Source organism: Folsomia candida, unplaced genomic scaffold (assembly GCF_002217175.1).
Source record: "Folsomia candida strain VU population unplaced genomic scaffold, ASM221717v1 Fcan01_Sc003, whole genome shotgun sequence".
NCBI lineage: Eukaryota > Metazoa > Arthropoda > Collembola > Entomobryomorpha > Isotomidae > Folsomia > Folsomia candida.
Genome location: NW_019091195.1, coordinates 13,957,584 through 13,978,370, shown reverse-complemented (window position 1 = coordinate 13,978,370; position 20,787 = coordinate 13,957,584). Strand labels below are relative to the sequence as shown.

The 20,787-nt window shown below is 37.2% G+C and overlaps 2 protein-coding genes and 1 long non-coding RNA gene across 9 annotated transcripts in view; 1 reads left to right on the top strand and 2 right to left on the bottom strand.

Annotated features, from left to right (window-relative positions):
* Positions 1 to 568: 568 nt before the first annotated feature.
* LOC110847556 (elongin-B) lies at positions 569 to 2,355 on the bottom strand. 2 transcript variants are annotated; one of them, XR_002547660.2, is made up of 7 exons: positions 2,190 to 2,355; positions 1,971 to 2,022; positions 1,832 to 1,880; positions 1,638 to 1,682; positions 1,352 to 1,493; positions 916 to 1,265; positions 569 to 840 (listed from the first exon to the last, which is right to left on the bottom strand). XR_002547660.2 is itself a non-coding variant. In XM_022094513.2 (6 exons), the coding sequence occupies exons 2-6, from the start codon at positions 2,010 to 2,012 to the stop codon at positions 1,151 to 1,153; spliced, it is 393 nt and encodes a 130-aa protein (XP_021950205.1). In that variant the 5' UTR covers positions 2,013 to 2,022; positions 2,190 to 2,355; the 3' UTR covers positions 569 to 1,150. The 2 variants fall into 2 exon arrangements, 1 of the variants encoding a protein (XP_021950205.1); XM_022094513.2 differs by having other exon boundaries at positions 569 to 1,265.
* A 1,315-nt stretch (positions 2,356 to 3,670) lies between these two features.
* LOC118435152 lies at positions 3,671 to 4,488 on the top strand. Its single transcript, XR_004834537.1, has 2 exons — positions 3,671 to 3,991; positions 4,079 to 4,488. It is a non-coding gene; the product is annotated as an uncharacterized LOC118435152 (long non-coding RNA).
* Positions 4,489 to 6,303: 1,815 nt separating this feature from the next.
* Positions 6,304 to 20,787, bottom strand: part of LOC110845421 (peroxidase) — a 39,916-nt gene continuing 25,432 nt past the window's right edge. For 2 of the 6 annotated variants that reach the window (XM_022091816.2, XM_022091818.2), the window contains exons 9-26: positions 18,069 to 18,118; positions 17,822 to 17,995; positions 17,560 to 17,751; positions 16,923 to 16,955; positions 16,699 to 16,788; positions 16,477 to 16,514; positions 16,291 to 16,404; positions 16,084 to 16,216; positions 15,813 to 15,940; positions 15,615 to 15,724; positions 15,249 to 15,467; positions 15,035 to 15,187; positions 14,848 to 14,902; positions 14,722 to 14,766; positions 12,045 to 12,162; positions 11,929 to 11,969; positions 10,513 to 10,750; positions 6,304 to 8,388 (exon numbers count right to left, since the gene is read on the bottom strand). In XM_022091816.2, coding sequence (XP_021947508.1) covers positions 8,018 to 8,388; positions 10,513 to 10,750; positions 11,929 to 11,969; positions 12,045 to 12,162; positions 14,722 to 14,766; positions 14,848 to 14,902; positions 15,035 to 15,187; positions 15,249 to 15,467; positions 15,615 to 15,724; positions 15,813 to 15,940; positions 16,084 to 16,216; positions 16,291 to 16,404; positions 16,477 to 16,514; positions 16,699 to 16,788; positions 16,923 to 16,955; positions 17,560 to 17,751; positions 17,822 to 17,995; positions 18,069 to 18,118 — 2,302 coding nt within the window. In that variant the 3' untranslated portion in view covers positions 6,304 to 8,017. Of the gene's footprint in view, positions 8,389 to 10,512; positions 10,751 to 11,928; positions 11,970 to 12,044; positions 12,163 to 12,746; positions 14,156 to 14,721; positions 14,767 to 14,847; positions 14,903 to 15,034; positions 15,188 to 15,248; positions 15,468 to 15,614; positions 15,725 to 15,812; positions 15,941 to 16,083; positions 16,217 to 16,290; positions 16,405 to 16,476; positions 16,515 to 16,698; positions 16,789 to 16,922; positions 16,956 to 17,559; positions 17,752 to 17,821; positions 17,996 to 18,068; positions 18,119 to 20,787 lie in introns of those variants that run through there. The other 4 variants (XM_035850618.1, XM_035850619.1, XM_035850620.1 and 1 more) reach the window with 4 other exon arrangements.

Genomic DNA, 20,787 nt, shown 5'->3' with positions numbered 1-20,787 from the left:
TTACGAGTTTTAGATTGTGCTAGCTAATTTTGAAATAGTAATGCATTTTGAAATTGTTTTTGTCCCAAGATTTTGAAGATGGACACCCCAAATCCGAATCAACCACCGAGCCAAGCGCAGACAAATAAGGAACAGTCAGTATCGAAGCAGCCAATGGTTTACATTTGTGGGGGTGAGGATCAAGCATGCAAAACTCCTCAGTTATCATAGGTCCGACGTTTATTTTAATGTTTCAAGGTTTTCTTGTTTTTCTCTAGAATGCCACAATGAAAATGAGATTCGGGCAAGAGATCCCATCAGATGCAGAGAGTGTGGTTATCGAATCATGTACAAGAAGAGGACAAAGAGATGTAAGTACTGATACACGTGCTTTGAATTGAAGGTCATTGATGGTGGACAAATTCTCATTATTTTTTTCGATATGTTTGCAGTGATAGTTTTTGATGCTCGATAAATAAATAGACCTGCAGTACTCACTCTGTCAAGCTCTTCTCTTTGACTTTTCTTGGGCATTTATATTCGAATTTAATATTAGTTAAATGTAATTTTTTTAATGCGCTGAATAAAATATAATTATCAATGTAGTTTTATTTCTTTAGGTTTTTTATTACATGGTCGCGATACAATTTCTTTTAAAGGATAAATTATTATTTTTTAACACGATTGAAAATACTTGATGCAACTCGATTAATTCAAATTGAAAGACAAACTAAATTATATCTACCAATCGGCATCGGCAACCCACATACATATATAATAATAGTAATAATCGCGTAACAATTACTAGTAATTAGAATTGTTGCAATTAATAGCGGATATTATTTTTCTTACAACGGAAAACTGCGAAACATCAAAAAATAATAATTTTGAACTTGATTCCAACAAAGGATAATAAATCATTATTAACTTGCTTACAATAAACTTAGGTGATGATTATAACCAGACTCGAGTTATTGAAATTATTTTTGTTGTGCATACTAAGGAGTAGGATGAAGAAGTTTAGATTCAGAGCAGGGTAGTGCCGCGCTTCTTCTTACACAACAAGTTAAGTTAAATGTGATAGTGGTTAATATAATGGTATTTAAAGTTTTGCAAATACAGCAGGAGAACGAAATCTTCAGATGTTTTAAAAGGCCCCACTCCAAATCTTTTATGCAGTCTGCTGTTCTGACTGTGCTGTTTCTTGTGGTCTCATCACTTCCGGAAGCTCTGGAGGCAGAGACAATGGTGTTATTTCCAAATCTTCCCAATCGCCATTTTCGTTTCTAAAAGTTCGTCAATATATACAGTAATCCATTGAATAACGATCCATTTGAGAAATCCCAAAATAAGCAATGTTAGTTTTTCATACCTAAAAGCCAGTCCGATTGATCCAGGCTTTTGTGGTTTAGCTGAATTTGCTGTAAATCCATACTCTGCTAATGTTCGCTCATCCTTTAACTCCTCTCGTTCCTTGAACAGACGCTGATTGCTTGGTTTCACTTTCGTAATTCCTGAAATCATTCAGAAATTATTATTATGTTGAATCATAGTCTAATAAGCTGTTCAGAGTATTATCGTCCAACAAAATTACAACAATGATTCAGTGATTAATTTATAACTGAAGTAATGTTTGTTGTTTCAAAATTCAAAATAACCTGCAATCATTTTTTTTAGTTCAAGAACTTGAGTGTCTTCTTTGGCTGAAATATAATTATACACGCATACAATTAAACCAAGTACACGGTCATCTCGAGTGAGTTTTCAATGAGCTTGTTAATATTTTTTATTTAAAATGGGAGGTTCGTCAGCTTTTACTTTATAAAACCATTAATTTGCAAAGAAGATTTACCGTCCAAGAAGATTGTCGTCTTCTTTCGACAAACCATTAAAAACACGTCCTGCAAAAAAAAGAATGAAACCATCGTTTATTTACTTACCATTTTAACAACCATTTTATCACGCATTTTAACAACTGAAATTCGACTAACCATTGTAGTTATTTCAAGAGGATTATTTTGCCGGTCCAACATTTAACATGGACTGAAATAAATGAAAATGGCGAATTAAAGGAAATAATAGCTTGATGACGACGACCAGCCAGCCAGAGAGGTAGAAACTTGAAGGGTTCCGATTTTGGACAATTTAATTATGTATAACTGGCATTTATAGCTGTAGACGAGAGATTGTTGGCAGTGGTGAAGACTTACTGGGCTTGAGAGGGGAGGACGGGCTGATGAAGGGTGCAAGAGCCTGCTGGACAAGTGGGGTCCTTGTTGGGGGTTGGCCAGACCTATCCAACAATTTTCTTAAAAAAGTAAGAAAACTTTCTCTCTTGAGCAATCAAAAAGGGATTTAAACTGCCGGCTAGAAGTCAGAAGTGTAAATTGGCCTCACTAACAGCGCTAGCTACGCTCAGCCTGAGCTATCTGCTCCCAACTTCACCAAAATGGGGCATCTCAACTCGCCTCCCCGATACGTCGTTCTCATTGCAACAATATCATTTGAGACATGATGAGAATTATTGAGAATATTGCCCTATTATTATCAGTCCAAAATTTAACTATATTATCACAGTGTTAACCTGAAAAGGAAACTCGTCAATTGCATAGAAGCAATAATTTTAGTGGCAATAATAACATTGTGATGATGAATGAGGGCTAGGGTTTTGAGGCAAGATGAGATTCGCAGATTTCTGCAGGCTGAATACAGTTGTATAAGATGAGGAAGCGGAAGGTTAGTTAGTCAATTCGCCTCGGAGATAAATTACAATAATGTATTTGTACAGTGAGTCAAACAGATTGATTAATGTCGCACAATAGGAGTTTGCTTTGCCGGCCTGCAGCTAAATACAATGATTGACCATACTTGTAAGTTGACATTTAATATGCAACCTTGGCAGAGCCTCAGGAATATCATTCCAATTTTAATATTAACCAACCAACTTACTTGACACCACTATCATCCCATAAGCGTCGTGTTGTTGTTGTTGTACTAATACGAGTATGATGTGCTAAAAGGGTTTACTTACACATTCATCTCCTGTCTAAATCATATCCTATTGTTTTTAACCGCACCTTATTTTTCCGCACATCTTCTCCTTTTGCCGTGACATTGACATTCATATTTCTAACCTATATTGCCTTAACCCACGATTTAACTCGACTTCTTATGCGTGTAGGTGCATGCAATAATGCTTTTCTTGCATGTGTAATTCATTTAATAAGGTTCGATAAACCGTGCTTGGTCTAATTTCGACCATTTAATCTGACTTACAGTTACAACAACGAGGATTTGTGTTTGGTGTGAATGTCTAATTTTTAACGAGTTTTGGCCAACTTGTCACATTATACTCAGCTCATTTTATAAGTCTTTTTATTTGGATGCATGAGTGTTTTTTGCAGGCTTAATCAGGAGCAAAAAGTAGAGTTTATGTATAAGTGCATACTTCTTCTAGGTGCGGACTTATCCACACATAATACACATGCATGTACTAATATAGCAAGGAAAATAAGTGCAAAAACTACACGTCATAAATTGTTAATGTCTTTTTTTGGTGGTACTACGCTAATGTGATACAGGTTGTCAATTACATGTTTTTTATATACAACGTATTATGCTGGTAGTAGGATGTTCAATGTTATGATTTTTCAAATGAGCGTTTGTTCCGAGCGAATCCTATATAAGTACCAATGTCAGATTTGCAAGGTTCACAAAGTTCAGGTTCGTGGACAGACATACATCGTCATACCGTAACCATTGTGGTCCTGTGAATCTTCTTTTCCACCAACGTCACCTGCTTCTTAGTTCCATTTCGTGCACCATATTTTCATCTCAAAATTTTGTATCGTCTCTTTTCGTCAAATATAATACGAGGAGTAGTTTTTCTGTTTCGTACATATACGAATAACGTCCAGCACTCTGCGTGAAACACATTCGGTCAATTCGTTTTTGGTGAAAAGAAAGAACTCGAGCAACTTGATTTAATTGTATATCAATCAACAAGATACACGTAATTTTTCATATTTTATATTTCCACTTAATCCTGTCATGAGTAAATGCACAATTGTACACTTTTGGGTTTAATTTATTCTTCCAGCGAGGAAACATGAGACAGAAATGGGTCAGCCTCGCCGTGATTTTGATGGTGTTGTTTGCTGGTCTGCTCCCCACTCTTGGCGACGCGTCCACCTCGACCTCTTTGAGTCGGGTGAAGATATGCTTCAAAAACTGCGGCCAATGCAAACGGATGTTGGGCGACTACTTTGATGGGCGACGATGTGCAGACCACTGTATTTCTCAGAAGGGTCGATTCATCCCAGATTGTCACGACATTTTCTCCATCTCGGCATTCCTCTCCAAGCTGGACTATTGACCACCTTGCTTTTTGTCTATGTGAACAATTGTTACCTTGTAGTTAGTCATGTTTTACATTGTTTTACATTGTGGTACATGCATATTTATGAATTATGGGTTGGTTTAAATAAACTATAAACGCTTTACTACATATTCAAGTTTGTTTTATTTCCAGTTTAAATTTTTGCATGAACTAAGAATATATGTAAATTATTTTCTGTTATGTAACTGTACTACAAAGAAATTCATAGGCAATTACAATTGAAATTTTATAGATTATTTTTAGCCCGATTCAGGGCTTGTGGAATCGGTGTGTCTGTGTGTCTATCTGCAACACACTAGCGGAGGAACCACTGCACTGATCTTTACCAGCTTGTTGTTCAAAATCTCAACAAAGCCATGGATGAGTTCGAACATTAGCAAAAAAGTGGTTGATCGGTGGGGGGTCATGTAGGTGGCTGGGGTATTATGTATTATGTCAAAATTATTACCAAAATTTCATAGTATTGGAAAACTGAATATTGCATACTTTGAAGAATAACTATTTTATGTATCTTTAGCATCAGAAACGATTTATTTTTTTTCTATGTCTAAAATATTCACTAATCAAATTTCACAAATATTACATAAACATAAATAACTCATATTCACAAAGAAATAGCGAAAATGGATACTAGTCCATTTTGGAGAGAAATGCTGAGATGGAGAAAATATCGTCGCAATCAGGGATGAATCGACCCTTCTGAGATATGCAATAGTCTGCACACCGTTGTCCATCAAAGTAGTCGCCCAACATCCTGACGCATTGTGCGCAGTTCTAAATAATCGTCAAAAACATTGAGCAATGACAACTAAACAGAAATGCAACAAGTAATTGCGAGCAGAAGAAGGTAATAAATTTTACCAAAATGCAGGTTGGACTTGCATATACGGGTTTCATCCCTATGTATGCAAATGTCGCCACGAATGTAACTATCGTCAGAATCCAGATCGTCATCCCAGTGTTCCTCATCTTGTCGTCAACTGTTTTTAAGATAAAAGATATTAATAATCGGGCCTGTTTTCTGATAAATCCGATATGTGAATTGTCTGAAAATAAAATTTTCAATGAGGTGTATTGCTACGCTTAAAAGCTGGGAAAGTTTGTTGTCTTCCTGAATCCCGACCTACCTGCAACTTGTTGCTTTACAAGTAGTCAACCCGTACCCCCTTGAATACTTCGATACGACCCTGAGCTGGAGAGAAGTTGAGCTGCTTTTATGCGGGTAGCTTGCTGCAAAGTGAGGTCAGATTGTGCTGAGCATCATTTTATAGAGTTGTCCTCCATCCGTTTCTCTCTGTAACTTTGAGTTGGGCAGGTAGGTTTCTGAGGTAGTCTGGGAAAGCAGGGGAAAGCCTGGTAAAATTGGAAGGGTTGCAAGTTGCTTTGATTCTCAATGTACATATTCGTGCTCTTCCGAAACCAATCTTTCTCCATGTCTTGGAAATAAGTAGTGGAGATGAGAGATTTTGAGATTTCTCCCTCCAGCAACCCACGTAAATTGTGTGGCGTAGCCTATTTCACCATTTCGTAGGACTGAGGACAGAAAGCTCAATTATGGACAAATCTACTTGAAAAAGATGATATGTCATAGCCCTTCCTTCCCACGCAATTTTTGCCTAAACAAATTAATTTAATAGCAGCTTACTCACGGTAGCTACTTTGGTACGCTTGAATTGATGGTAAATGGGCTTGTCGAACATCCATGATTCAGCTGTCGTCAATGTTATGAGTGCATGTGATGAGTTGGTGGTGGAAGATTTGAAACTTTCAAGATTGTCCCAGAATAATGAAATAATGGAACGTGATTGAGCATGATTATGCAACGAATTCTCCAACTTTCATGAAAACATTATATTCTTCAACAATGCAAAGAGAAAGGTCCAGAGATGTTGTTGAATAAGTTCCCATTATTAATTTTAGCGCAATTATTGGTATATCCTGACCAGCACAATTTATTCAAGTGTCATCAGTCATCACGCAAAAGTACAGCTTTTATACTATGATCAACACCAAAGATTCAGGCGAAATATTAACCACGCAAACCTTGTTTATTTTTAATTTATTCATTCAGTTAATGTTCATTTTAATACGAATACTGTGAAATGACTAATTTTCACAATAGTTATACCTAGGTTAGTTTGTAAACTATGTATTTAGAGTATTTACAGTACTCTCAGCTATATATGTAGTTCATGACACTAGTGCAGCACTAAGGATGTACATATGTATTTGTTCTTCTTGTGCTACAGACCTATGTAGCACTGCAGTCATCGATTCAGTCAAACCTAAAATTTGTAGTATTTAGAAACATTTTTGACCATGTACATTTTTTATAACAAAACTCTCGCCCTTGTCTCCTACTCTAAATTAAGTTTTTTTCGAAAATGGGGTTCCTTCTAAGGCTTACTTTCAACTTTTGCGACATACTGTTAATACCTACTTATTTGTTACCTCGCCTACTATCAACCACGGGAATTTGCGCGTTCTACACTATTCTACTCACATTAACATTAGAATTATTATGTTGAGTGCTAGTATTGTTTTTTTCATGCGGCTTATAATTAAGAAATGTCTTGTTGACTGCTGTAACAGTTGCATTGGCAAAATAATTAACGAGCGACTGGGCATTGGTCAAAAACACGTTTCCGAAATTGGTGAAATCCTCCAGAAAATGTATGGCTGTAGACACTGCCCCGTCCACAAAGTCTTCTGCTACATCTAGAAAGCTCTCTGATGAGCTACTATAATTAGTGGAATCGACCATCTTTGTTGGTGGCCGCGTCATGAGTTGGTTATCCACATGCAATTCAGAGGTGAATGTTTTTAGTCGTCCATCTTTTATTGCGTATTTGTCCTTTTCGTGACCAATTGCTTGGGAGGCGGAGGGGCCCTCATTAAGTATTTCCACTTGCGAGGACAATTCTCCACTGCCTCTCGCCTCCCGCTTTCTCCTGCGTGTTTTTGAATTTTGAGATAATGATGTGTCCTTCTGATAGTCCAGCGTGTGCAATCGAGTGAACGTGCTGCGATGGAGATCGTTGTTGTTTTTGTGAGAAAATGATCCATCGAGTCTTTTGGGGCCGTCTTTTCGGAGTGTCAGTTGAGATTTACTTATCCTACGACGTCTCTCCCTATTTAACTCAATGCCCAGTAATTTTTTGGACAGGTTTATACGTATGGTTGGAGAATCGGCTAGAGGCTCTAGATTTGCCACCACCTGCATCAACATTACATGTACATGTGAAGAAATATTTGGAAACTTTAATATGAAATTGGTTAACTAAGTGAATATAATTATATTGCATTGCGTGGGATTACACCGAGCTTGTCAGTATTTTAACTCGTATTAAGAAACATATTCAGGACAATTAAGACAGCAGGAAATAGGAGGTAATGGATTCCTCCCACTTGCAGACTTTATGTACTTGTATGCTCAGTTACCCTCAATTATAAATCATAAACTGTAGACTGCTGGAACACCCACTCAATATTTTCTCTGGTGTGAAATTAACTATATTATTATTTTGGAACGTAGACGGGGAGGAATTAAATAGCAGGATAAGGATAATGTACGTAATTGGACAAATGCAATATTCTGTGACTGCGTGTGGCGATGGCGAGCTTATGCTCTCGGACAGATTACGAAGAAAGTTGTGACCTGCTTACAGATTCATTTTCAGGCTCAGTCTGACGCTGCCTAATTTGTCGTTTACGCTTAAAATTAATTGTATTGTACGACTCGCCACCGCCAAACTCATTTTGTGGTCGTCGGTTGAAATCATGGTTAAAATCAGCCCTCAGGTCATTCCCCGTTGAGATGTTCCCATATGGTGTGGCTACGGGTTGGAATCCGTAATAGATTTTAGGAACACGCTGGAAATTATCAGACGGAGGGGCAACCACGTGGTTAATAAACTCAACGGGTGCTGCTGGAGTGATGTCAATTCCATTTTGACTAATGCCCGTATGTTGCTGATGATGATGATGATGACCTCCTCCTCCCGTGGCTGCTGTAATCAAGTACAAGTAGAAAACAAGGTAAATGAAAATGACAGAGCAATGGAAGAGCACCGAAGAGTTTCTGTGTGGGAGGAGAAGGATAGGATTTCATGACAATAATAAAAAGGCGGAAAAAGAATTAAGAAAGAAGATACATTTTTTAAGGTTTTGAAAATATCGATAGAATGCAATGTACAATTGGTGAGGTGATTTAAAATCAAGAAAATTTCATACAAGATTGAGCTTAAAGTTTACAGCATAAAAAGGTCGGAGAAAGCAATCAGTGGTTCAGCAATCAGAATTTTCCTTCAAAAGACCATATATAAATACATAAGTTAGTGACACTATCAAAGTTGTTATCTCCGGTACTGCTGTGATTCAGAAGAATCTGCCAGCTTTCGTGGAATAATTTGCATGTCAATCCTAAATCAAAGGTACATGGGTTCAAAGTAAATAACTGGGGAAAGCACACAGTATTAAGCAGCTGTCATCAGCAGAAGAAGTCTACACTGACTTGAAAGATTAAAAAGTGTGTAAAGCAAGGGGAAAAGATGAACCAACAAGAGCCGAATGAAAACACATTATGCATCTGACATTAAAGAAAATAAATAACGTTAGAATTTTCCAATTTGCTGAGTATGCAAAATATGAAACATTTGAAGTTTAAAAGGATTTGAAGAATCCAACAAATTGCAGCGTCCTTCAGAATTCGCTAAAATTTGATATTGCTCTGTAAATACACTAAATATGCTAGAACATACTAATAATTATGTTAACCTTATACCGCGTTAATGCATGTATGTACATGTAAATAAATATGTGCGTCTGCAAGCTGAAAAAAGGATTTATTAATTATTTTCGTTTTAAACTAAATTCTTACCATTTCAACGTGTTAGGAAAAAATGAAAGGAGGTGATCTCTGGTACGTGCGCATGCAGATGTTCTAAATCATGTTAAAATATGCGGTGGGTGCAAAAAAATAAATACTTGATCAAGCGTCAATACGTGTTTTTCATTACATGCAAATACGGTCGCATTCCGATAAGTACGCTACAATTGTATTTATATTTTTCTGTAGGTGCAAAATGCAGCACGTTTAAATCGCAAATATCTACTTACATATAGGCAGTAGAGGAAGGAGAAGCATACGATTTACCTGCTTGCTGGCTCGTTATTCGGGTTCAGTAATAATAAATAAATAACTACTCAACAACTAAATAATATGTACTTTTTGGCCATGCAATTAATTATAAATACAAAAAGGTTGACCGTTTTGTTATTATTATAAAATTAACAGGAACGACTACAGGTTTTATTTAGTATTTCGCATACTTATAATCTGCATAGTCCCAGATTACAGATTTCATTATTAAGTAGGATAATACACAGCGTTGTATTTTGGCACAGCGAGTAAGTAGAGTGATTTATAAGTACTACATGCATTAAATAAGATACGATATTTAACAAGAACATCTACTTTTTTACAGACTCTTTTCCAAGGACTTTCACTTGATAGGATGCGTTATACGAGTTATTATACGACTAAATATGTACGTGTTCTACTTATTACGAGAAAACTACTCAACTGACAAGTGAGAGGAGAAGGAGTTGTTCGAGAGGAAAAAATTGTGTCGCAGAATCCCAAGAATCTGTTTTTGTTTTCTGGTGTTGTGGTAGTGTGATTGTGAAGAAAGTTGTGTGTTTTGTGTGTACATTAAGGTACGGTATTATTGTCTCCAATCCCACTGTCGTGCAGAATTAACATTTCATGTGCAGTACAGACTAATATTTATCAAAATGATATAAATTCTCCTATTTCCCCGTGCATGCTATGTAAAATTATATTGTATGGCTTCATCTCCTCATCATTGGGCTACTCCTAAGGATAAGATTATATAATAATGTGTCATGGTTGAGCTGGTGTTGTGTGATGTTTTGCTCAATACGAGGATACTTGTGTTATGTGAGTGTGTGCATGTATGTAAATTCTGAGTGGATACTACACGACGGTAATAAGCGAGTAGTTAATGTGGTGTCAGTTCAGTGGACAGATTCTTGGCTAGAGGAACGACGTGGAGAAAGACCTCCGTGCTTAATATTCACCCCGAACTTTTTGGTAATGGTATATCCATAACCTTGCTGTTGTTGTTGCTGCTGAGGGTTGACGAGTGGTCCAAAGTCCTGTCCTTGTCCCTTGAAGGCTTCCTTGAGGGAGAGACCCTGATGGACGGGGTGGCCTCGAGGGGAGTAGTCCACTCCGGGGTTCGGAATGTTCTCATGCTCGGGTCCAGGAGAGTAGTGGACGTTGGCCAGGTTGGTGGCGTCGTGCCCTTTTGTGCTATGGATTAGGGTGACGGGTCGACGGGTGAGCATCTAAAATTGGGAAAATTTCAGGAACCGACATGTTTAGACTTTGGAGGTTGATGGAACTGAATTAGTTGATTGATTGAATATTATTCAAGTTAGAGCAGAGAAGTTGCAATATTGCTGCTGCTGCTGTGCGACGTTATTTAGAATTTTGTATGTACAGCCATTACTTTCGATTAAACTCGAGAAGCTTCGAACGGTTAAAGATTGCATTTCCTTTCATATACATTGCACATTTCTTTTCTTTTGTGTAGTGCCAAGCATCTGTATGTCTGCCAACATACGTACGTACTTACATCTGTTGTTTCTCTCGTTTTGTGGAGACATTCGAGATTCTACTATTCACAAACTAATTTGAGTCGCATTTTGTTAATTCTGGATTTATTTGTTTCATTTTTGTGTACAACACTCTTGACCAAGTGGAATGTATAATACATACTTATTGGACAAACTATATGCAAAACAATGAGATTATTTGAGATAATTGTTGCATTAGTGTCCGCACAAATATCTATCTACAAATCAAATACAATACTAATTAGACTGCTAACTATCAACTTTCAAACTACTTTTCCACTCTAATTTCTACATATAGTACGGCTTACTCAATGCAAAAAATAGTTAGCCTGCGCCGACCACAAATACTTTTCCCCGTTTGGAATGGATCACGCAGTTTCAATGGATCTTCAAAAAATAGGTAAAAGTGCTATAAATGAGGGCACCGGAACAATTAACTTGACTTGCCAACATATGTTTGACTACATGTGTTGAGGAAACCTTGGAACTTTGGAATGACTTGTAAATAAAAAAGGGGGAAACCATGATCAAAGCGAATGATAAATATTTATGTACAAGCAGTTCAGGATTGGTTGGGATGCAAAAAAGTTTATAATATGACACGTATGTCCGTCTTTGTTATACATAACTTGGCGTATGTGTAGCTTTCTCCTGCTCTCATTTACTTATTATCACTTGTGTTTGTTACAATCAAGCGGTTACAAATTACTCGCAACTTTCTTCTCCTCCTCGGGAGAAAAGCAAAGCAAAGCTGGTGAAGCGGAGGTTAGGTTTGCTAGAGAGTTATCACTGGCATTTGCCATATTACTGCATAAACTTGAATTCCATAGATGAAAGTAAGTATCTTGGGAATTCAAATCCCGTTTTTTTCTTTTGTGCAAAATTACTTGTCGAATATATCCCATGAACGCTTTGTTGGACCCAGTCACTGAAATAAAAAATAAAATAAAGTCAGTCGATTGAATTTGATGAGGGCGTACATTAATAAATTTACTATCCTTACAATAGGACTTGTATGGACCCACTTTCAAGTAGTGTCTTAACTGCTGAAGGCCATCTTGGTTTACATATTTTCCCACGCCGGGATCATTTTCGAATCCAGAAAGATTCACCTCGTCAGCCTGTAAAATCAGTGAAAAAATGGCAATTACTCATCGAATCCTCATGTTTCGCAAAACTGCTAGATACAGCCTTGTGACGGACACAATTTGTTTAAAACTACATTAATTCGACAGGACAGAAGCACCAGTATATGTGGCTGACTAAACTACTGTCTGTACATTTGTACATATTTATTGTGCATTTACATATGGCACACCCAACAATGTCAAAATCGGGTTGGTTTCAAAAATCGCTAGCATATCGATAAACACGAGGCAAAACATGTAGTATTAGAAGCAAGCTTGTTTACAACTTTTTTTGTACATGCAGTCGAGTGAGTAAGTAAAGCATTGAGTATTCACAGATCCACGACATCTTACCTTCACAAAGGCGTCATTCAGATTCATTAGGTCTTCATTTACAAAATGGGACAATGTACACCAAGGGAGAGAGAGGTCACCGAAAAGTCACCAACCCGGCAGCAAGAGGTAGGTAAATAGGTCAGAATAAGGTACAAGACAATATAACAGTTCAAAAGAAGGTGTGAATCAAGACTGATTTTGATTAGTGGAAAACAAGACAAATTACCAGAGAAGAAATTTAGTTATTTTCGAAAATATTATTTGGAATTTATATTTTTCGAATTTTTACAATTTTGTTTCTTATGTAATAAAATAAAATATAACAGTGTTTTACATATCAATTTTGACATAAATGGCATATGTACTGTTATACACTTGCTCTTCTGGAGATTACATATTTGTAAAAAATAGATAACAACGAGAAGCCTTATATCCATCATGATTATTACTTATTTTTATACTTATATAGTGAACGTCACAAATCGTAGGTTTATAATAATATTGTGGTAACCGGCTGGATTATCAGGTTGGCTAGTTATTTTCGTGAGCGTTTCTGCTCTATTTTTAAAAAAACTTCTTGAAATCGTGATCTTCTCAAGGTTTGCAAAGTTTATTATTCATCTTGAAACTGTAACAGAAACTTCATTAAGCGAGTTTTCAAATATGTTTCTTCATAAAATATTTGATTGGTATCACATTTTCCAACAAATCTCTTTTTAATAATACTAATTCGTGAAGTTATGTATCTATCTAGTAATCTCGGTCTATCATCTATTTATCTCTCACCATCTACAGAAACGGTGGATTCATGTACTACCTACTCTACGTAAGACTCCACTATTTATAAATTCAATCAGGCGTCGCAGAAGATGCATAGACTTCCCTTTAGACAAATTCATGACTACAATAAAATTCTTATACCCGAGTTTCCCCACTCGGGGAGAAAGTTTTCATCTTGAGGTAAATACATATACACTATTTTATCATTCAGTCAATCCTTTTGGCCAAAGAAAGTCGGCTAATAAACCCATTTACAATGTAAAATATTTATAGTTAGTATATCTTGTAAACTTTAATTTACTTTTATCTCTAACCTAATTCTACTGAAACCAAACTACAATAATTAATCCTAAACTAAGCTATTAATGTTTACATTAACTTGGAGGGTCCCACAACTTGCATACATTCTCTGATAGAAAATATGCAGAAATTTACATGCTCAGTGCTCACATCCTATTGGTCCAGTTGATATAGTTGATAAAATAATGTTTTAAGGAGAAGGTTTGGTTACGTATTAATAAGACATGACATGGTTAATAATAAAAGTAAAAGCAATTGTTGGTGAGGAGGAGCATAGCTAAAATTTAGCAGCAATACACTCCGCATCACTCGCTGATTATAGTTGATTAATTAATTAGCACATTGAATTCATTGTTGATTAGTACAAACGGAGTTAGTGGAATTGGGCAGGTCATTTGTTGAAATGTCGATTGGTGTTTGAGTGGGATCGGACTGGAACGCCAAAAATTGGGGCCATGTTGGCCTTGCCGTGAAAAGTGCGAACAACGCGATTCGAGCTAAGCCGTTGCTGGTTAGGGAGCAAATTGGCCATGACTGATTCTGGAACGCGTGGGGACAGTGGAGCTGGCACCTGAATTTCGCAATTTATACAAATTTTTTTACACATGTTCATCAACAGTAAAACAGCTACAGCATATATTTCAAAGCAGCTGTCAATCAAATGTAGTCGATAAATGAAGGCAACATTCCGTAGCTTTTGAAATATGCGTACGAAAATAATTCAATCAGTTTATAATGATAATCAAAAAAATTGATTAACTGCGGGAAAAGACAAGCCAAAATTTTGTACAAAAAAATTAGTAATGATAAAGGAAAATTTGAGCGCAAATTAAGTTTTTACAAAATACCTCGCTGATGAAAATATATCTACAATGTCGCAAAGTGTTATTATTTACATATACTCATGGCTCTCATCCCTAGTACATACATATGAAATCTAAGTATGCTACGTTTCTAAACTAAAATATTATGATACGATTTTAGAAACTTGAATAAATAGTTTTAAACTATTTATAACCATGCAAGTTAGCAAAACTAGTAAATGAATGGTTTATTTATTACGCGTTGATTTTGATGCATCCCAGGACGAGAGATTGCACAAAAGTTCATAATCAGTCTAAAATTGGATTAACTTACATGAACTGGAACTTGATGAGAATATTGTCCTCCATAATCCGCCCACTTGAAATTATGATATTGTTTGTCACTTGAGTAAATCATACTGCGATTTGCTTTGAATAAGTAATAAACATTGAGTCTCACCTTGGTCAAGTCTACATGAAGTAAAATTCCAGATCGGCATGGAACACGAGGATTGCTATTTACGCGAGAAATACCACATTCAATTAAAACAACCATGTTGCCACCCGACTTACATTGGTCACTCTAATTTTAACTTGATTAAGAGCTTTTGAGTGAATAATTTTAATTGAATACTGAGATGACATACATTTCATGATCGGGAAGAACCATTGGGTAGAGTTGAATCGTGTCAATCAGGTCAGTGTTGTCACATACGATTCGGGCCAACCGAGCCTTTCTAATTTCGGCCAATTGTTCCAAAGTGAATGAATGGGGATGGCCTCCCAACTCGTACCAAAAGCTGAATCATAACATAGCATCAAATAAAAGGTTTAACGGTGATGAAGAATATGTAGGCTTACCGGTCCCCTCGTCTGGAGTTGCTAAATTGAGAAGCGATGATGCATGCAAAAGTGGGTCCCACCATCGCACCCGGCAACGGACGCTCAGAAACTCCACCCGACCACAAATCAATATCCTGTGGGTGTACATAAATCTGCGCGTATCTCTTCACAGTGATGTTGTTCATGGAGCCAAAGAGGTCATCCCAACCAGTAGCACCTGGGAGACCACAGTACTTCCTGGATTTTAATAAGAGAACGAATTAGTATTGCAAATGTATATTGTGACCGGTCTCACTCGCAACTAGGTACGAAACTAGAGCCTACTCACGGTATGGTAAATTAGATAAATCTCTTATTCAGCGACGTAATTTTATCGTTTTGTACCTGTAAGATAAGTAGGAAGGTAGACCAACTTCTCTACCTCGTTGCATGTTAAAGGCTGCCAAGTCGACTCCGAATGGCTGGTTGGGTTTCCTGAACAAATGATTGGTAACCTGAAATTTGAATTATTGGTAGAATGACATTACAAATCCCATATGCAAATTTTAATTGGGAGTAAAGCTGCTTATCATGTACATATACCTCTTGAGTGACGGAGTCATCCATGGCTTGTGCGACCTGGTTGGACATGCCCATGAAATATTCGTCAATCACACCAGCACGATAAAGGTCGAATGGTTGACGAATCAAGTCTCGAAGTCTTCTGGAAGCTATGCATATGCAAATGTAAGAGAATTGAAACAGTGAGCAATTTGGTAACAATAAATACGTATGATTTATGATTGCAGATTTTGGTTTTCATCCAATCATGTACCCCAATAAGTTGCAATGTTTAATTTAATGTTAACGTTACCAATGAATTTGTGAGCCTTGGACCATCTTTCCACATTTGTGGGTAGAAGAGAATGCCCAAATCTGAAAGCCGCAGCAGCAAATGCAGCAATTACACCTGGGTTTACGTTTTCGTCGTAGCCGTCCCAGTAACCCTAAAATCAATTTCAAAGTCAACCTTTTACTCGTGATGCATTGGAATTTTTGCTTTTAACAAACGTAAACTAACATCCTTTTGCAGCAAAAGTCCAAACTTTGCCATAACTTCCTTGCCCAACACAAGAGGCAAGAACTCATTGTAAGTAATGTGTTGAATCTCTCCAATCACAATTCGTCTCGTTTCCTTAAAACAGACACAAAAGATGTGAAACATAAGAACTCGACGGTCTGTATATTTTTACTCCTTATTTCATACCTGATAAACTGTTTCGTCGTCCCAGTGAGGGTTAATCTCTGAAATAAATCAAGAGTAAAAACATGTCAAATTGTGCAGCATGATTGAATGTATGTGACTCATTTGAATATCTGTCTGACATGCTTTTGTCAATTTGGATGATTTTTACTTTATCTATTTGTCGCTACATAATAAGGAAATTATTTCCTGTGTTTGATTAAAGGTTTTGACGATTGTGCTTACCTCCCAGCTTGGAAGCAATGCGATTGTGCTCACGAGCCAACAAGGTGTGCATGCAAGTCAGCACCAATTGTTCGTTGACTCGAATCTCACCTAATAAGAAAATATATTAGTCAGAACTCCATATAGCTAATTTTGTGCACAAATACTCTAACTTTACAAATAATTGAGCCATTATTTTGCGAGGACGGTAAATGGATATTAGTATAATGACAATTTAGACATACCAGCATCAAAGCAGTACATGGAACGGTTGGGACCTGGAATGAGGACAATCTCAGATAAGTCTCGCTCGCTTTGAGTTAACCTTGGCGAGGCATGTGATTTTATGCATTATTCGCAAAAATGAGTGTACTACACATTCCGTCGATAAAAGGGAGCATCAGTTAAGGATCAGACCAACATTCGACGTATTGGTGATACGGAAGTGTGATACAGTGGTGTGGATCTCCAGTGGTTTGCCTAATACTATTCTGAGCCAAATGGTTCCTTGTAATACTACATCTGTGTTAAAAAGTGAAAAATAACACTATGGCCTTGAATGGAAAACTAAAAAAGAAATCGATACAATGATACTACTGGAGATCAGAGTGATGAGAAGATCCAAAAGAAATTATGCGTTCAAAGAGCATTTTTGGATGCAAAAATTTCATACGTTTAAACAATTGGATGAAATGGGTATTTCATGAGAAATCTGAGACTACTAACTAAGTATATTTAGTAACTACAAGTCTTGTACTTACTAAATATACTGCATATCGCATACTGCATATTAGATTTGTGCAGTTTTGAATCTTGTTGTACCATGGCATTACGCAGATTAGATTGCATTATCTTATTGTTTTAATTTTTGTGTTTTCTTACGCGTACAACCTTCGTCTGGGATATCGAGCTTGAGTGGAAGTAAATCATGGAGACCGTATTGTGCAAAAACTGGGTTCATTCTCAACAGACCTCCGTACCCCGTACGAAGAGAGCGAGCAAAGTTTTCTTCAACCCCGTACACAGTGTTACCATCTATGACGCCAGACAGAATGTTGAACTGGTTACGTGAACCTAGTAATAATAAAGAAATAAGTAATGATTAAATACATGATTTCTTGATTTAAAAAAAAAAAAACTATACCCAGTCTGCACCCAGCACGAACGCCAGGAAATCCACGCACAAAGTCGATACAGCGCACGCCATACACCCCATAGAATGGATCATCATGGGGAACATCAATTTGAAGGCAGTAGGGATTTCTAGAATTGGGGGCCCGTTTACAACACTCTTCCGGCTCATTTCGAGTGACCGGGTCTGTTGAACAAGTCAAAATTATAGCATTTTTCTCACAAAACATATTTCTAATTTTTTATTCATTGTTACTGACCCAATGGGGTTGCGGTGAGCGTCAGGTCATGGTCCATCGTCTGGCCCCAGCTTTAAAAAAGGTCAAAAACGGTCAAAAACATGTTAAAAACTCATCCTATTACTTAATTCAGCACGGCCGATTTGTGTCGGCATGAACTCCTCCGCCATCTGACCACTTACAGCAACGTATGATAGCGCATTCGAAAGCTTGGTCAAAGACGGTGGGAGCCGTCATAGTTTCAATAGTAAAGGTCACGCCATTCAAGGTCAACGGTCACAGGTCACCAAAATTTCAACCCATAACCCCTCACAAATGGGGTATCATTCGAAAGGTTTTTTAAATACCTATCAGAATATATAAGACAACTGGGATCTGTGACCTCACCGTGACCTAGAATAACGGTCAAAAGCTAACTCAGGCGCCAGACTACATACAACAACGTATGATAGCGCATTTGAAAGCTTATTTCAAGGCTGTTATAGAGGTCATAGTTTGATTAGTGTAGGTCACGCCATTCAAGCAATCAAGGTCACAGGTCACCAAAATTTCAACTGATGTCACCCATGAAGTGGGGTATCATTCGAAAGGTTTTATAAATACCTTCCAGAATATATAAGGCACTTGGGGTCTCTGACCGAGTAGACCCTGGGAATTATTTAATAATATGACGGGTTTCTTGCTTTTCCACGCCCTGTACTGGGAGTCACAGGCCCCGTCCTTGGACGGGCTTTTACTCTAGTAAGAAATAAATAAACTATATTCGAATGATGTTTTAGGTGTAATACTATTGTACAAGATTTATTGTGTGAATTATGTCCTGACATAACTGTAGAAGCACTAATTTATGAATTTATCAACAAGGTATTACACTCGAGAGTTGTCGACCGGCAAATTTCCTAACTTCGACGTGAATGAGAAAATTAGATGTCTCATTTTGTTTTTACTTTCGGCTCACTTCGTTCACCACCACCACGACCGGGAAGTTTTATGTTTTCCTCACTGCAAACTAATTTATTTGAAATTGCAGAATAAATTTCACAAATTCCAATTTCGAGGGAATAATTTCACAATAACTTCATGGGATAATTTTAAGAGAATAATTTCGAGGGATAATTGTAAGGGAATAATTTCGAGGGATAATTGTAAGGGAATAATTTCGAGGGATAATTGTAAGGGAATAATTTCGAGGGATAATTGTAAGGGAATAATTTCGAGGGATAATTGTAAGGGAATAATTTCGAGGGATAATTGTAAGGGAATAATTTCGAGGGATAATTGTAAGGGAATAATTTCGAGGGATAATTGTAAGGGAATAATTTCGAGGGATAATTGTAAGGGAATAATTTCGAGGGATAATTGTAAGGGATAATTGTAAGGGAATAATTTCACGGGATAATTTCACGGGATAATTGTAAGGGAATAATTTCACGGGATAATTTTAAGGGAATAATTTCACGGGATAATTTCACGGGGATAAATTATTACAGTTTTAAAAGAGAAATTTGTCATCGCATTAACTTGTACTAAACTTACAATTGGTAGGGGACCAAAAGGGTCAGGGAAGAAATCGTGTGCCAAACCCTTATGCTTACCAGGTCTGACTCGATTCAGAATACGTCAAAAAGGAAGATGAGTGATTCTGGTCTAACACCACAACCACTCAAGAAAATGAATGTGGAGGAGAAAAGTATGGATATTTTTAATATTGTATCAATTAATAAGCATGACTTGAAGCAGGAAAATCTACCAGAACTACAATTACTAACTGGAGACCCAATTCAATGTTCTTGCCGTACAGGAAACCTGGCACCGCCCACCCACTTTGGGACAACAGCACCAACGCCAAATGTTGCAAGAATTAAAAGAGGCACTTTCAGCAAATGCAGATGGTCAAGAATGGTTTTTGGATGAATTGCCATGCACTTGTCCGAATCCAGCTGGGGGGAAATGCTTTGGAATGCATGGATTAGCCATATTTTGTCACCCTGATTTCGATTGCGAATCCAGATATGTTCCCGAAAGTTTCTCCACCCCACCGGATCACAGACAAATGTCTGTAGTCATTAAAAATGGAGAGAATGAATGCATCCATCTTATCAATGTGCTTTACAAAAGTTCGAACGATGATGTGAAGCGGCTTCAGATTCATGCCACCGTCAAGTACATCCGTTAATTGCCAGCAAAAACGAATGTAGTTGTGATTGGAGACTACAATATCCATTGTACTTGGCAAAATTGGGGTGAGTTGGTTCATTTGTTTAACTCTGTATGCTTATCTCTCGAATCATACAATCAGTTATGGGTGGGCGCTTTAGGACCACCCTGGTCACATTGGGATGGCCATATTGGCCACGCAACTCATGCCAAGAATCTGCTGGATCACTGTGCAGTAAAATTAGAAAACAATATGGTGTGTGAAATAAGATTGCTGGATTTCGAGCTCATCACTTCGGACTACGGACCACTTCAAGCCATACTTTCCAGATGTCCAAATAGAACCATTGCATACAAGATAAACATTAAGTATATGGTACAAGGTGGCGAATCAAAGAAAACTCTACTTTTTAAATCAATCATTTGTAGATATTGTGGTCGCGGTTTTCCTGCACTAAATGCTCATGCGACAAAATGTCCGTTGTATAAGGGGGAGGATGTCCTTCAGAAATACTTGAAAGCCGTTGCGAACAAAATGCAGAAAGATGGTGAAGCCAAGAAGGAGAAAGAGAGCAAAATGTTT